This window comes from Chrysochloris asiatica, unplaced genomic scaffold (assembly GCF_000296735.1).
Source record: "Chrysochloris asiatica unplaced genomic scaffold, ChrAsi1.0 scaffold00124, whole genome shotgun sequence".
Classification (NCBI taxonomy): domain Eukaryota; kingdom Metazoa; phylum Chordata; class Mammalia; order Afrosoricida; family Chrysochloridae; genus Chrysochloris; species Chrysochloris asiatica.
The window spans coordinates 290,918-307,623 of record NW_006408642.1 but is presented as its reverse complement, the minus strand read 5'-3'; the positions used below and the strand labels follow the sequence as shown (position 1 = coordinate 307,623).

The 16,706-nt window shown below is 41.7% G+C and overlaps 1 protein-coding gene across 1 annotated transcript in view; it reads right to left on the bottom strand.

Annotated features, from left to right (window-relative positions):
- Positions 1-1,435: 1,435 nt before the first annotated feature.
- ZNF621 (zinc finger protein 621) overlaps positions 1,436-16,706 on the bottom strand; it is a 36,172-nt gene continuing 20,901 nt past the window's right edge. Inside the window, exons 3-5 of the mRNA XM_006868753.1 lie at positions 5,704-5,830; positions 3,844-3,951; positions 1,436-2,539 (exon numbers count right to left, since the gene is read on the bottom strand). Coding sequence (XP_006868815.1) covers positions 1,479-2,539; positions 3,844-3,951; positions 5,704-5,830 — 1,296 coding nt within the window. The 3' untranslated portion in view covers positions 1,436-1,478. The remainder of the gene's footprint in view (positions 2,540-3,843; positions 3,952-5,703; positions 5,831-16,706) is intronic.

Genomic DNA, 16,706 nt, shown 5'->3' with positions numbered 1-16,706 from the left:
CTCTGAAACTTGCTCTCCAGTGTAGAGATGCTAAAGCAAATGGAAGAAATGAGGAGGTACAAGAGCTGAAAAAAAAATTTCAGAGGTCAGCTCGAGAAGACAAAGCCAAGTATTACAATGAAATGTACAAAGATCTGGAGTTAGAAAGCCAAAAGGGAAGAACACGCTCAGTACTTCTCAAGTTGAGGGAACTGAAGAAAAAATTTAAACCTTGACTGGTGGTATTGAAGGATTCCATGGGCAAAATATTTAATGATACAGAAAGCATTAAAAGAAGATGGAAGGAATACACAGAGTCACTGTACCAATGTTCAACCATTTCAAGAGGTAGTGCGTGATCAAGAGCACACGATCACTGCTATGGAGAAACATCTCAATGGTAAAAGAAACACACACAAAAAAATGCATGGCCTCTTCCATCAATGCTTAAGGACTTAAGTTTACATTTATACTAACAATGCATTACTCAAGTTATTTTTGCAATAATTACTTCATGAGGTTTTTACACAGTTGTAAAGTCTCCTCATTAAGGTCCCTAACAAGAGTACTCCAAAATTCCATTTCACTCACCCACCAAACAAGCTTCCACACTGATCTACAGCACAGCCCCCTTTATTGCTAAAGAATAATTTATGGAGACTTATTCACACTTTTCTCATGTTGGGTTTACACTGTTCTTCCTATTTCTTCAGTAAAACAAATTCTTATTTACAAATCACCCTGAGTAGAAAACAATGCTTGCAAAGAGGAAAACAGAATGCCTACCAAGAAAAATGTATACGACAGATAAAAACAAAGATGAATGCCTTTGTGTATATTTGCTTAGGAAGCAAAGTTAAAGAGACATCTTGATAACAAGAGCCACACTAAAGAAAAATGATAACTCCTTCATGTTTAAAGTCACAAATGGACATGATTCCTCTTAATCATGTCAATTACTGCCATCAACATAGACATATTATTGTTTACTGGTTACTTTACATTATCATTGCATAGATATATGGGACCCTCAGTGATCCAGGGCAAAGGCAACTCAACTTCAATTGAGCTAATGCACCACCAAACTAGCCACTGGGCCACTAAACTACCTGAACTCATTTCTAAAATCCATTGTTGGAAGGTCATTCAACTCTCTCCTCCCACAAGATCCACATACCTCCTTCTGTTCCACTCACTGCTTTCTAATCAGTGACCTAATACAGAGATGCCCTCTTTCTCAAACTTTCTTAACATTGACCACGTCCACCCAGCACTTCAAACACTAGCATTCCTGCAGACACGGCCACGCTTCTTCGGACCTAAAAAGGGAATGATGCAGAGAGATTTTATTATATAGTCTTTAAATGTATACAGATTACAATGGCATTCATGATAGAACAATTGTAATACACATAAGGAGGGGAAGAAATACATACAAAACTCAAAATTGATTCCAAGACTTGCTGGAACTAAGAGCCACAGGAGTGCCAAGGCAAAGTTCATGGGGGATGAGAAGCAGGCGTCAGAATAATAGGGGAAGGCTTCACAGTGGGATTAAGACCCTGGAAGACACAGACTATTTGAACAGGTGACGAAGGTACTCCAGATGTAGGTAGCAGCATGAACAAAGGTCTTGAGGTAGGGATGATCACAGCATGTGGAAAGGGCAGTGAAGGCACGGCCACAGCTGGAACAGAGCATGCGCTCTGCACAGGAGCAGGAGATAAGGTTGGAGACGGGCACTGGGGGCTCACCAGGGATGGCCCAAGCACCTTGACAGGCTTCTTTTCCACAGGGTGCAACTTCTGATGCTGCACAAAGCTTCCATACCATTTGAAGGCTTTCCCACACACCTTACATTCATAAGGCTTCTCCCCAGTGTGAACTCTCTGATGCTGAATAGAGGCTATTTTCTGAGTGAATGCCTTGCCACACTCCTTACATTGGTAGGGTTTCTCCCCAGTATGAATTCTCTGATGGACAACAAAAAGTGAACGACACCCAAAAGCTTTCCAGCACTCCTTACATGTATACAGTTTCTCCCCGGTGTGTAATCTCTGGTGCTGAAGATATGCTGCGCTCCTCCGGAAAGCCTTCCCACACTCCTTACATTCATAGGGTTTCTCTCCGGTATGGATCCTTTGGTGTTGAGTCAAGGCTGTGTTGGAACTTAAACCTTTGCCGCATACCTTACATTCATAAGGCCCTTCTCCAATGTGATTTTTCTCATGCACAATACAGTCATAGCTGGACTTGAAAGCTTTGCCACATTCCTTACATTTGAAGGGCTTTTCTCCAGTATGACTCATCTGATGCCGAATTAGTTTTGAGTTATATCTGAAGATTTTCCCACATTCTTTACATTCATAAAACTTCATGCCACCTCGAAGTATCAGATTTGGATTTGGACTGAAAGCTTGCTTTGTTGCCTTGCTTTTAAAATCACAGGGCTGAGAAACATTTCTGAGGCATCCTTCCACTGGCATTCTGTGGAACTCAGTTGCTTCAGAAATTTCCTGCTTTATATTTGCTTCCTCTTTCTTTATCCAGGACTCAGCACCTGACCAAAAAGAACCACACGTGTTCCCAGTTACTGAATTGGAAGAAAAATAGGATCCAGAGGTCTTAATTTTTTCTTGGAGGATGTGATTTGTAAAAATACATCACTGAAATGTCTGCAAGTATCCACAAAGGAGGAAAACAGAGTTGAAATAATGGCACACAGCAGAAAAGTGAAGACAATGGAACCAGACCTGGAAAATGGCCAAGAAGTGCCACCTACAAGGAAGGTTGGGAAATGAATCAAGGCAGATGAAATGAGAACTCCAAGAACAGGAAGAAAAGTAGTATGAAGTGGGGGGAAGAGAAAAGAATAGGAATGATAAACACAATAAACAAGAAATAGAAAACATGTTTTAAAAAAGAGAGAGAGGGGAGAGCCAACATAGGAAAAGCATAAGAGATCAATGATGTGGGGAGAGTATACACAGGCAGCTCTAGCATTATAGGAGGCTAGCAGGCTGAGAGTCACAAACTAGACCAAAATTGACCTTGAAGTCACATCTGCAACCTGGGCAACCACCTGAAAGTCTAAATTACGTTCTAATAATTCTATTTTTAAATTTCCCACACAATATTCTGGGATAAATGATGATTCCTTTTAGAAAATCAGCTGGAACAGAATTGTTGCCTGCTGTAGTATTACTGCTAAAGGAACCACTATTTATAAAATCACAGCACATAGAAGCTTGGAAACTTGCTTCCAAAAGAAAAGAAAACCCAAGTTACCAAACATTCAGGGAAATTTTAGGTCGTCTGTGTGTGTATGCTTATGCAAGTAAACACATGTGAGTGTTTGGTAGAAGGGTACTGCTTGCCTTTTCCACAATAAGCCTTTTCCACGACAAACCCTTATGTGACAAATACAATGTAGACTCTAAGAATACAGCTAATGGAGGGACTTTTAGGTGATTTCAATATTCAAAAGGCAAGTTACAAACCTTTTCTTTGCTGAAGTCCTATAAACAAAAATTATAGCTGTGACACAAATAAGCCCTCTGAAGCATGTATGTCTTGATGTGCAGTTGAATCCACACTTACTTGCAACAAAAAGTGGCAAAAAATTAAATCTTTCTACTGGTAAGTGAGGAAAGAAAAAGTGACGTAGGAGCTGCTCCTGTGACTGGGAGGAGACTCTTGGATGCAGAGACAGCACAGGGCTGGCATGCAGTGACAGACAGAGAACACAAAGCACTGTCTTAAAAAAAGGCCAGAACTCTGTTCCCTACAGTAGAACAAATGCTTCCGACATGTTAGGACAGGAAGGCAAAACAGGAAACTAAACTGACAGGCTCTCTTACTCACTTGAACAGATGTCTCTCAAAACCTTGGCTTCCCAGGGATCCGGGCCCCATGGTGCTTCCCCACTCTCCAGCTGGGAAATCAGAGCAGGTTTGAGGGCTGGAAATGATACTTCAGGAAGGAAAAAAGAAAAACAAGTTGACGGCAGACATCTAGGTTTATTTCTGAGACCTCTGTCAGCCTGCCCTCCAATGGGCTAATTGGGGAAAAGACTGAATGACCAGACCAAATGAGCTATCAGTGGGTTCTAAGGATGCATACAAAGTTCCAAGGTGAAGCCGGGAGACAGTGATTCTCCTCAGAAAAACTTTGCAAACTGGCCTGAACTTAGAATAAAGGAAACTCCCTCCCTTAGGAATGACATACAAAGGGCTTCAAAAAGTTCATGGAAAAATTCCAGTATCTTTTCATTGTAGTTTTCCACAAACTTTTTGAAGCCTTTTCCAGCGCAGAGCATTATTTAATGCGGCTCTCCTAGCCACAGTCTCTGTAACTCCCACCAAATGACTGGACAGAGTCATGCAGATTGGGTATATTTCCTCTTTTCCTGATGGGTCTGGATAAGAGAAAAAGGAACAGTAAACTGACAGGACTGTATGATTCAGTTCTAAGCGGCTGTTAGTGGTTAACTGTGATTGGAAAAACAGGTAGGTGGTGGTGGTTATGTGCCGTGGAGTCGGAACCGACTCATAGCGATCCTGTACAGAGTTTCCGAGGCTGTAAATCTTTACAGGAGCAGAAAGCCTCATCTTTCTCCCACAGAACAGCTGGTAGTTTCGAACTGCTGACCTTAAGGTTCACAGCCCGATTCGTAACCACTACACTACCAGAGCTCCTTACAAGCAGGTAGAGAGGATCTCAATATCATCAAGAAAGAAGAACCAGGGAGGGGGTGGAGTGCATCCTCTGGACCGTGAGATACCTGCATTGTGAATTTCTTGATCCAGGAGACAGAAAACCATGGCATCAGCAGAACCAAGAGCCAGAGCACAAGACAAGGCTTCCTGGTCCAATGAGCAATAAAGCTGAGTACCTTTAAGCAGGAGGTTCATTTGCAAAGTGGGGTGCCTACCGGCACTTAATTAAGAGAGCTAGGTTTGCTGACCCATGGAGCTAGAGCTGAGAACTTTTAGGCTGATATTTACGTACAGTAGAGCGGAGTGTCTGTGGAGCATTATCAGCAGTACTAAAAGAGCTTTCAAGCAGAGCAGAAGCCAAAGGGCCAATCAGCTGAGTGTCTGAGGACCAGAGAGAGCCATGCCTACGAACACAATTCTGATCCTGAATTGTAATCACTGTTAACACACCCCATAATTCTGAGTACTATCTGTGTGGTCAGAAGCAGTGAATTATGAAGCCCAGCAGAGAAGAATGCTGCCATTGGAAAGATGGTTAGTGTCAGAATTGGAAAAGACGGTTGAAGGGTGGAGGCATGTCTGACCTCTACCTCACAGAAATCGGCCTTGAGCTGATGTTGATGGTGATTCTCCTCCTCCCACCTTGTGGGGCTAGAGAGATCAGATGTGGCCCTCATACCAACCATACACCCCTCAAGAAACTCCTCCACAGAAACAATGGCCGATTCTCTAGAAAACTATAAGGCTCAACTGTGGAACCAGAAGAGTCCTTGCTCTTGGGGTCCAGACTATCACTTCCCACCTCCACCCCTGCACCTCCCTCACTGCTGGAAAGGGAAGCCTAGTTAAAAAACTAAAGGAACCAGGGTTGTCCCTAGCCAGCATCCCAAGGCTGGTGATTGCAGGAATTCTTTGCAGTCATCAAACCAGATGACCATGAAAACTCCCAAAACAATGAAAGAAGATGTCAAACTTTTAAAATGAGCCGTTGGAAAACATGGCTTACCCAGGGAAGTAATAGTTGCATAATTCTCCAGCATCACCTCCCTGTACAGGGTCCTCTGTGCTGGCTCCAGGCTGGTCCATTGGCTCTGGGTGAAGTACACGGCCACATCCTCGAAGGTCACCAATTCCTGAAACAACAGAACTCTGCTCAGGCCCTGACAGAGGGGGTCCATGGCTCGGACCATGGAAGGCTTATACAGGTGAGGAGAGTCACCCAGCCCCTCCATGAGGGCTCGGCCCTCAGCCAATGCTTCCACATTCAATGTGTACACTCCTCTGAGGCCCCAATATTATCAACCCAAGCACATAGTCCAGCACCTGCTGCTCTCAGCCTGGTAACTACATCAATGCCTGTTCCTCACTCCATGCATCGTCCATCTAGGACTTCCTACCCATGGGTACTACAAAATCTAGTCATCGTATTTTCTAAAAGCAACCACTCACCGAGTCTCCACTGAGCCAAGCACTCCCACACACCGATATCCATCCCTTTCACCCAGCTTCTCTGTAGTCTTCCCCCACATCTTCCCTTCCCAGCATTTTGCACATCTTCCTTTCTCTCTACCTGAAGGAAGCCTTCCCGTTCTGACTTCTTTGAACCACCTGTCTGCAGGGACAGGATGCCAGTACCCTGTCCCCGTGCATTCCCTAATCTTCTGAGTTCCAGGCCACCTAACAAATCTGCCCTCATCCCCAGGAGTGCCCGCCCCACCTCCAATCCCTGGGGCCAGTTCCATCTTCCCAAGAATAAAAGGAACTAATACTCACTAGCCCTTAAGCCCCGGCTACTGTTGTTGCTGTTAAGTGTTGTCAAGTTGGTTCCGACTCATAGCAACACTGTATAGTTTCCAAGAAGCAGCTGGTGAGTCTGAACCACAAACCTTGTGGCTCAAACTAAACTTGCAGTCCAGTGCTTTATTCCACAGCACCACACCAGGACTCTAGGTCCTGTATTTCACTGAATCTTTACAAAATATACATGAGGGCAGAATTATTATTCCCATGTTTTCAAATGTTGAAACTGAGGTTCAAAAGGATTCATTACTTTGCCCGTTATCACAGAGGCAGGAAGGGCTGGGATTTCAATCTAGATATGTCAGATAACAAATCTGGGCTCTTTCTAGTCACCTAGGTGCCTGCATCTAGTGAACTACAAAATCATGGTTAACCCCTGAAGCCCATCATAACCTGATACTGTCTGACCCCCCCTTTGGAGAGTAGCTTCTCCAATCCCCAATACCAAAATTTATCATTCAATCCATCCTGACCAGGCCAGCAGGACCCACTGGCCCAGCCCCTGCCCCAACTTGGATCCCAGGACCAACTAATTCAAAGGTGCACAAACCACCCTGGGGTCATCTGAGCCTCCCATGAGGCCTAACAGCAGTCCATGAAGGTACCCACTAATACGAGCCAGCTACCAGATAGGCACAGCCATCTTGAGCTTTTGTGAGCAGCTTCAGAGACAAGAAAATTTATTGGTGTGGCAGAAACATACCTCTGGCTCGCAGAAACAAAGGTGTAATTTTTTTTTTTTTTCTTGTTCCCCACACTCCCCTGGTGACCAGAGGTGAGCCCAGCCCTGACTTGTGTACACCCCCAGGAAAGCTCCTGCTCTCCCAGCGCTCAGAGCAGCATGGACAAGAGCGCCGCAGCTGTGGACCCAATTAAAGGAGGGAGAAGCTGTCCACACTAACCCACTAGGGCAAGCCGTGCTCCAGACCTGCAGAATCAGCCCTGACCAGCCCTTGGCTAACACTCATTAGGAGAATCAGCTGTGCAGACACGTGGGGGAGATAAAGAAAAAGAAAAACAACACAGAAAATAAAATGGTGATCTGAGCAGTTGGCCAGGCTAGCCATGGTGTGGCCACCTTGAATTTTCACAGAACACTTTGAAGGCAAGAGGGCAGTGGGTGGCACAGAGGCATACTGCTTATTGGTGGATAGAGAGAGGCAAAAAATTTTCTTTTCTTCTTCTACCCTGGGACTACCTGCATACAATCCCAAGGAAGCTCCAGAACTCAGGGCTGTGGAAATCTCATCCAAGTGTGTGAGGAACTAGCAGCACCAACTACAGCACCTGGAATGAGGTGTGGCTTGTTTCAGAACCGCAAAGCTGATTCTGGTCAACCCTGGACAAGAGGGGCCTCTCATCCTTGATCCTCTCTGGGATGAAAATATCCTGATGCCCCAGGTGCTCTGGAGTCTGCATGAACTGCTTCCGGATTGGATGCCCAGAACAGACAACACCTAGCTCTACAGAATTCCATCTAGAGTTGAGTGTTAATGTCTCATCTTCTACCCACCCACAGTGTGAAGTCCGTGGCTAGCACTAGGCCTCAGAATTCTTTCCTCTTCGGGTTTGGCACTTGCCCTGAGTTTTTTTCCTTTCGTTGTTTTTATTTTGTAGTCCTTCTCCCTTGCCTTTGTATCTCTCTCTCTCCTTTCTATCTCCCCTTTCATTTCTGCTTCTTTTTTCCTGCTTCTCTTTTCAAACTGCTGCTGCTTCTTTCTTTTTTTCCATCCCTCTTTATTTAATTTTTGTTGTTACTACTCTCTGGTCTCTTTCCCTTTACTCATTCCTTTACCTAATTGTGTTTAGGTCTTTTTCTTCCTATTCATTTTCTGTCTCTTTATTATTTTATTCCCCTCCTTCCCCTTCTTTTCTATCTTTGGTTTGTGTATACTTTTACTAGCTGTTGCTTGCTTTTTTCTTTACTATTTTTTTTTTCACTGTTGTTTGCAGACTTCTGTTTTGTTTTCCTTTTCTTGTGTGTGTGTTTTCTCTTCTTGCCCCACTTGACAAGAGACAGCAACTGCAGCCATACAGCCCAGTCATGACCGTACCCTCTATAACCCCACTTATTGGGCAAGAGCTAATCACAGCCGCTATACAGTGGATCAACAACAACCATCAGTCAAATCCACCCTAAACTGAACTGCACAAACAGTGAACAGAAAGCAGTGCACAAGCTCCTGATCACACCCACCAGGAGGCAATTGGTGAGTGAATAAGAATACACTAACATACAATCATAAATTTAACACAGATACAACAATATCACAATGTCTCAAAAGCAGCAGACAATTTCTGTTCACACAAAGAAACAAGACAAAGTAGCTCAACTAAGTGACCAAGAGACAGAAGCAGAAAACATTTTTGAGGGAAAAAAGGCATTGACACTACCTGAAAAGAATTCAACAGATTAATATTTAGTATTCTGTTATTATCCTTTTGATTTCATTTGGTTCCATTGTGACATCACCCATGTGGTTTCTAATATGAGTTATTTGTGTCTTCTCACTCTTTAGTTTTGCCAATAGTTTGTCAATTTTATTAATCCTTTCAAAGAACCAGCTTCTTGTCCTTTTGTTCTTTCTATAGTTTTCCTGTTTACCAGCTCACTTATTTCTGCTCTTATCTTTATTTTTTTCTTTTCTTTTGGTGACTGTAGGTTCTATCTGTTGGTCTAATTGTTGGAGAAGCTGTGTTAATGTGTTAATTTTGGTTCTTTCCTCTTTTTGGAATAAAATGTCCTCTCAGCGCCACTTTTGCTGTGTCCCAAAATTTTTGGTATGTTGTGTTTTCATTTTCATTGCTTTCTAGGAACTTTGTGAATTCATGTTTAATTTCTTCTTGTACCCAGTCACTTTTCAGCAGGGTGTTATTCAGTTTCCAAGTATTCGAGTTTATTTCCTTGGTCTTCTTATTGTTGGTTTCTAGTTTTATAACACTGTGGTCTGAAAAGATGCTTTGTAGTATTTTGATGTTTGTAAATTTATGGAGGCTTGCTTTGTGACCTAACACATGGTCAATTCTCGAGAGTGTTCCATGTGCACTGGAGAAGAATGTATATTGTGCTGCTGTGGCATTGAATGCTCTGTACACATCTATGGGGTCAAGTTGGTTCATTGTGTTGTTTAGTTCTCTGTAACTTTGTCAAGTTTCTTTCTGGTTGTTCTATCCCTTTTGAAAGTAGCATATTAAAATCGCCCACTATAATTGTAGATTTATCCATTTCTTTCTTCAATTCTAGTAAGGTTTGCTTCAATATCGTGCTGTTTCATTGCAAGCATAGATATTTATTATGGTTATGTTGTCTTGCTCAGTTGACTCTTTGATCATGAAATAGTGTCCCTCTTTATCTCTTATGCTGGTTTTTGTCTTAAAGTATACTTTACCAGAGATTAGTATTGCCACTCCTGCTTGTTTATTGGTACAGTTAGCTTGGTATGTTTTTTTCCATTGTTTAACTTTTAGTCTGTTTTTGTCTTTGTGTATAAGGTGTGTCTCTTGCAGGCTGCATATTGAAGGGTCTTGTTTTCTTATCCATTCTGCCAATCTTTATCTCTTCACTGGTGCATTCAATCCATTGACATTCAATGTAATTATCAATAAGTATGAATTAACTGCTGCCAATATGTTAATGTTTGATAGTGCTATTCATTCTTTTGTTCTGCATGCCTTCTTGTGCTGAGTTTGTGTTTTGTGTGCTATTTCTTGTCAGTTTCTTCTTAGTTTTCATGTTCTGCTTGGAAGTTCATTTTCATGGTAAGTTGTGAAGTAGTAACTTTCTTTGGGGTTACCTTATAGTCTTATTAACTTTTCCCTCCATTTAAGACCATCTATTGTATCCTGTAACCTACCTGACCTCCTCACCACCTGGGTGTCTGTTCCTACATATTTCCCTTCTTTGACATTGTTATTATTTTGATCTTCGGTTGATCTCCCAGCTTCTTTGAGTTCATTGTTGTAATATTGTCCTGTACTGGACTCTGCTATCCATCGTCTGAGTTTCAGGTGTTGTTGCCATACCTGTCAATCTATGGTTCTTGTCTGTTCTTGGTTTTCAGTCCAAAGAACTCCCTTTAGGTTGTTTTGAAGTGCTGGATTGACTTTGACAAAATCTCTTAGCTTCTGTTTATCCTGGAATGTTTTGATTGCACCATCGTATTTGATTGACAGTTTTGCTGGATGGACGATTCTTGGTTGGCAGTTTTTTCTTTTAGGATTTTGTATATGTCTCCTATTGACTTCTTGCCTGCATGGTTTCTGCTGAATAGTCAGAGCTTAATCTGATTTGCTTTACTTTGTAAGCAACATTTCTCTTATCCCTTTTAGGCTTCTCTCCTTGTCTTTGATTTTGGAGAGCTTGATCAGTATATGTCTTGGTGATTTTCTTTTGGTGTCTATCCTTCCTAGGGTATGTGGGCTTCTTCAAGGGTATGTGGGCTTCTTCAATGTTTATCTTCTTGTCTTTCAAGATGTTAGCTCTTCCACTATCTCCTCTGCGGACTTCTCTGATTCTTCCTGTTCCGGAATGCCAATAATTCTTAAGTTGTTCCTCTTCATGTTATCCAGCATGAATCTTAAACTATCTTCAGACTTTTTTATCCTTTTTTCCATTTTCTCTTCTATCTTAGTAGATTTGAGAGATTCGTCTTCCAGATCACTGGTTCTGGCTTCCATCTCTTCAATTCTGCTCCTTTCCCCTTTCAGTGTATTGTCCATTTCTGATATTTTATTATTAATCATCTGGACTTCTTTTTGCAGGGTTTGAATTGTTTCCAATGCTTTATCAATCTTGTTTGATTGCTCCTGTAGTACTTTCCTGACTTCTTCCTTATTTTCCTCCACCCCTTTTTGGAGCATTTGAATTTGTTTCCATATCATTATTCTGAATTCTTTCTCAGGCAAATCCAAAACCTACTCTTCCTCTTCTAAAACACCTTTGTCTCCAGCTCATTTGTCTCAGCTACTCTTTTCTGTTTTGGGGCATCTTTTGATACCTTTTGTTGTTTGCTTTTGTTCATCATTTTCAGTAGTTGTGTGGGTTTTAATGCTTAAATGGATGTTTGTTATTGTGTTATTAATCTTACTGGCTGTCTCCTGGTGGATATGATCAGGAGATAGGCTTCCCTTTTCACATGTAATGCTTAGCAACTGTTATTGGCTCTTGTCTCAATAGTGTAATATTATGGGGTATGCTTGTAGCTTGGCTATATAACCACAGTTGCTGACTCTTCTTGGGTAACGTAGGGAGAAAATGCTCCCACCTCCAGGAAAAGTGTGGATCAAAAGGCCCAAAAACAGAAGCAGTATAAAAGCAGAGAAAAATACCACCACTTTGAAACAAAAATAAAACTGACCAACTGGTCAGTCACCTTGATACACAGGCAGTGTGTGTGCACCATAGAAGCCTCCAGTAGTGGGTGGGGTTGTCCACTCACTCAAGCCCTCCTCTAGTCACCATTGTAGAGGTGTGCAGATAGATATTGAGAAGTTAATGGCAGAAAAATTGTTTACTATTTTTGTCTCTGAAAGTCAGTTAAGTGTGTACAGCGTAATTCTTAAAATAGTTGTGTCTTCTTATGTTGGGGTTTTAAAGATTGTTCATATGGTTTGTCTGTCAGGCCAAACGTGCGTTTTTTTCTTGCTGGATAGGCAGGAGTAAAGGGTCCCTCACAAGTTAACTTTAGGGCTGGGACTCACAGGCAGAAGTCTAAAGCAGCAGCCAAAGAATTTGCCCTTGGACCGATGGGGTTCTTTCTCTCTGTGCCATGGGAAAGATGTGGTCTCAATGCTGGACTTTTTTGGGGCATGCACACCCACCCACCTGAAGGCATCCAGGCTGGGCAAAGAAGGTATGACAGGGAAGAGGAAAAAAATATGTAGGATCCCACAACACCTCCTTTTGCAAATGTCACTGCACCACTTTTAGTGCCAGTTCCCTGTGCTTGTCTGGCTGTAGACCCGCCCTCTGACCTCCGCCTGGGTGGGATGGCCGCAGAAGGAGTCCCATGTCTTGACCAATGTATAAATTGCAATATTTTCCTTTATACCATGATTTTTCAGAAACTGATGCCCTGACCCTTATGCTAGATCCAGAGCTCTGGTGATATTCCGTGAGAGCAGCATCTCTGGGTTTTCAGCCCCTCCCCCATGGAGAGTGTCCTACCTGACTCTGCTCTGCTGCTGTCAAACTGGAAGTCCAAGAATGATATTTAGGTACACCCAAAGGATTGACAAAAAGGGAGAAGAAAACAAGGAAGAATTCAAGGAAAAGCACTATTTGTTGTTGTTAAATGCCTTCGAGTCAATTCCAACCCATAGTGACCCTTTACAGGGCTTCCAAGGAGCAGCTGGTGAGCTTGAACCACCAACCTTACAGTTCAAATGACTTTGCAGTCTGACACATTAGCCCACAGCATCACACCAGGACTACAGGAGCAATCAAACAAAATAGATACAGGATTGGAGACAATACAAAACCTGTAAATAGAAATTCAGAAGATTAACATTAAGATTTCAATACTTTGAAAGGACAAAGGAGATTTGAATCAATGGAAGCATGAATTAGTGAGCGTAAAGATAAATCATTCAATAATAAGATTCATAACTTATGGGTGACTGGAATTCCAGAATAGGAAAAGACAAAGAAAAGTACAGAAAAAACAATCGAAGAGCTGATGGAAGAAAATTTTCCTAACATCATGAAAAACAAGAAGATAACTATTCAAGGAGCTGAGAGAATCCAAAACAGGATAAACTCCCAAAAGGAAATCATTGGAAAGAGTTGATCAGATACGGCAAGAAAGGAAGTAACTTCTGATCTGAGTGGCCGATGGGACCTGTGCAGCCATCTTTAGTGTATGTGCAGATTAAAAGACAAGAAAACACTTGTGTCACAGAGGCCTGCCTGTGACTCACAGAGACAAAGGTGCAGTTTATTTCTTTTTTCTCTCTTTGTTTCTAGTTCCTTACACTCCCCTGGCAACCAAAGGTGAGACCTCTATGAGTGTTCACCCCAGAAGTCAGAACCATGCAAACTCAGCATTTAAGTGCACAAGTGAAAGGGGAGGACACATCAATAATAGCCCCACTCTGGCAGACCCAACTCCAAATCTGCCAAGTTGGCCCTGACCAACCCTGGGCTAGCTACCACTAAGAGAAGTGGGTGAATGGATGTGTGGGCTAGAGCAAGAGGGAAAGAAAAAACAAAAAAACAAAAAAACTCAGGCACAATGGAACCATCTTGAAATTTCTCAAGCTGCTTTGAAGGCAAGAAAAGCCAGTAGGTGGCACAGAAGCATATCACTTTATTTTCCACTGTTGTTTGCAGGAGGGTTTGGTTTGGTTTGTTTTCCTTCTCTCTTGTGGGAGTGGTTTCTCTTCTTGCCTCACCTGATTGGAGACAGCAAGTGTGGCCATAGAGCCAACCACAGTCATACCCTCTTTGGCCCCACCAACTGGGCTATAGTCAGTAGCAGCTGCTATATACCAGATCAAGGACAACAACTAGCATCAGCTATATTCACCCTGAACTGAACTACAGGAACAACAAATAGAGAACAGTGCACAAGCTCATCTCTTGATCACATCCATCAGAAGGCAACTGGTGAGTGCCTAGGAATACACCAACATAAATTCATAAGCGTAACACAAATACAACACTACAATGCTTCAAAAGTAACAATCTCTGTTCACATGGAACAACAAGACAGAGTAACACAAACAAACAACCAAGAGGCAAAGCTAGAAATATTTTTTGAGAAAACAGAGGTACTGGAACAGCCTGAAAAAGAGCTTAGGAGAATTCAGAGTCCTGGTGTGGTGCTATAGGATAAGCACTTAACTGCCAATCACAAGGTCAGCTGTTCAAACCCACCAGCTGCTCCTCTGACACCCTGTACAGGGTCGCTATAAGTTAAAACCAACTTGATAGCACTTAACAACAACCAAATCCAAATTTAAAAATTCCTTGAAGCAAATGAGAGCAAAAACATAACATACCAAAACCTTTGGCACACAGCAAAAGTAGTGCTACGAGGACAAATTATAGCAATAAATACACAAATCCAAAAAGAAGAAAGAACTAAAATCAACACATTAACACAGCATCTCCAACAATTACAAAAGGCCAACAAAGTAAGTCAACAGTCACCAAAAGAAATGAAATAATAAAGATTAGAGCAGAAATAAATGAATTAGAAAACAGAAAAACAACAGAAAGAATCAAGACAGGAAACTTGTTCTTTGAAAGGATCAATAAAATTGACAAATCTAACAAAAGAAATGAGGAAGAAGGCATAAATAGCACACATAAGAAACAATATGGTGACATCACAACAGAACCAATGGAAGTAAAAAGGATAATAACAGAATACTATGTAAAGCTGTACTCTAACAAATCTGGAAATCTAGAAGAAATGGATTATTTTTTAGAAAAGCATGACCTACCTAAAATAGCACAGAGTGAGGTAGAAAACTTTAACAGACCTATAACAAAAGAAGACATTGATCAGGTAACTAAAAAAATCCCAACCAAAAAAGTCCAAGTCCATATGGCTTTACTGGTGAATTTTACGAAATATTCATAGAAGAGCTGACACCAATTTTACTCAGGCTATTCCAGAATACAGAAAAGGATGGAAAACTTACTCATGCATTTTACGAAGTGAGCATAACCCTCAAAGCAAAACCAGACAAGAACATCACGAAAAAAGCAAAATATAGAGAACAAACAAGATGGTGGATCAGGTAGAAGTGCAGTGAGGAGCTCCATCAGCAACAACACAGAATACCAGACCAAGCAGGTTCAGGGGATGGTGCCAGAACTCTGAACCACATATAAAGGAAAATTTAGAAGATTGGAAGACTTACAGCTATGGGAATTTGTAGCAGAAGCAAGAAATCCATTGCTTTCTAATCCAAGATGCTCAGCTGCTCCTGGAGCTGCCATCTTGGGAGACACCAAGTGGAAAAAGGATCAGAGCAGCCACAGACATCTGACAGAACCGTGGAGATAAAGGTGTGGACACTTTTTTGTGTGTATCTGTTCATTGGTCTCGCTCTATCTCCATTGTGGTAACTAAAGTGGACACCCAGAGGGTTCTACTACACATGCACACAGATCTCTTCGAAATTTAAAGTTACAGTTTCTACTTAAAAACAAACAGCAGTGCAAAACGGCCACAGCCAGCCCTGAACTGTTTATCAATAGGAAAAAGGCCTGACCGGGGATTGTGGAATGGGACAGGCAGACTAAAAAGGAAACAGGCCAAACATTAAATCCTGAGTTACGTCACAATGACCAACAGTGGCATCTTGAAATTTCTTAGGAAAAAGAGTGAAAAGGGAAGCCCATCTCCTGATCACATCTACCTGGAGGCAATCAGAAAGCATAAAAAATACAAAAATACACACCCATCTAAGTATTAAGACCACAGATAAACCCTGAATATGCCCCAAAAATAGAAACAGATGACAATATCAGCACATGTCCAGAAAACAAGATAAAGTAATTGAGGCAAATAAACTGGAAGTAGACCTACACTCCATACTGGAAGAAGGGCAGGCTTTGGAAATGCCAGAGAAGGAATTCAGAAAAATGATTATAAAATGTATCTAAACACTATCCAATGGAGTTGAGAAAAACAAGGAAGAAGTCAGGAAAGTGCTACAGGAACAATCAAATAAAATAGATACAGCATTGGAAACAATTCAAAACCTACAGAAAGAGGTCCAAACGATTAATAACAGAATATCAGAAATGGCAACACACTGAAAGGGCAAAGGAGTAGAACTGAAGAGATAGAAGCCAGAACTAGTGAGCTAGAAGATAACTCTCTCAATACTAAGATAGAAGAACAAACACAAAAAAGGATTTTAAAAAACCTGAAGTAGCCCTAATACTCATGTTGGACAACATGAAGACAAATAACATAAGAATTATCGGCATTCCAGAACAGGAAGAATCACACAAGTCCACAGAGGAGATAGCTGAAGAGCTTCTGGAAGAAAATTTTCTGAACATCCAGAAAAGCACAGAGATAAGCATTCAAGAAGCTCAACGAACCCCAGGAAGGATAGACCCTAAAAGACAATCACCAAGACATATAATAATCAAGCTCTCCAAAATCAGTATTAAGGACAAAAGCTTGAAAGTCGCTAGGGAAAAGAGAAGTGTAACATACAAAGGCAAGCAAATCAGATTAAACT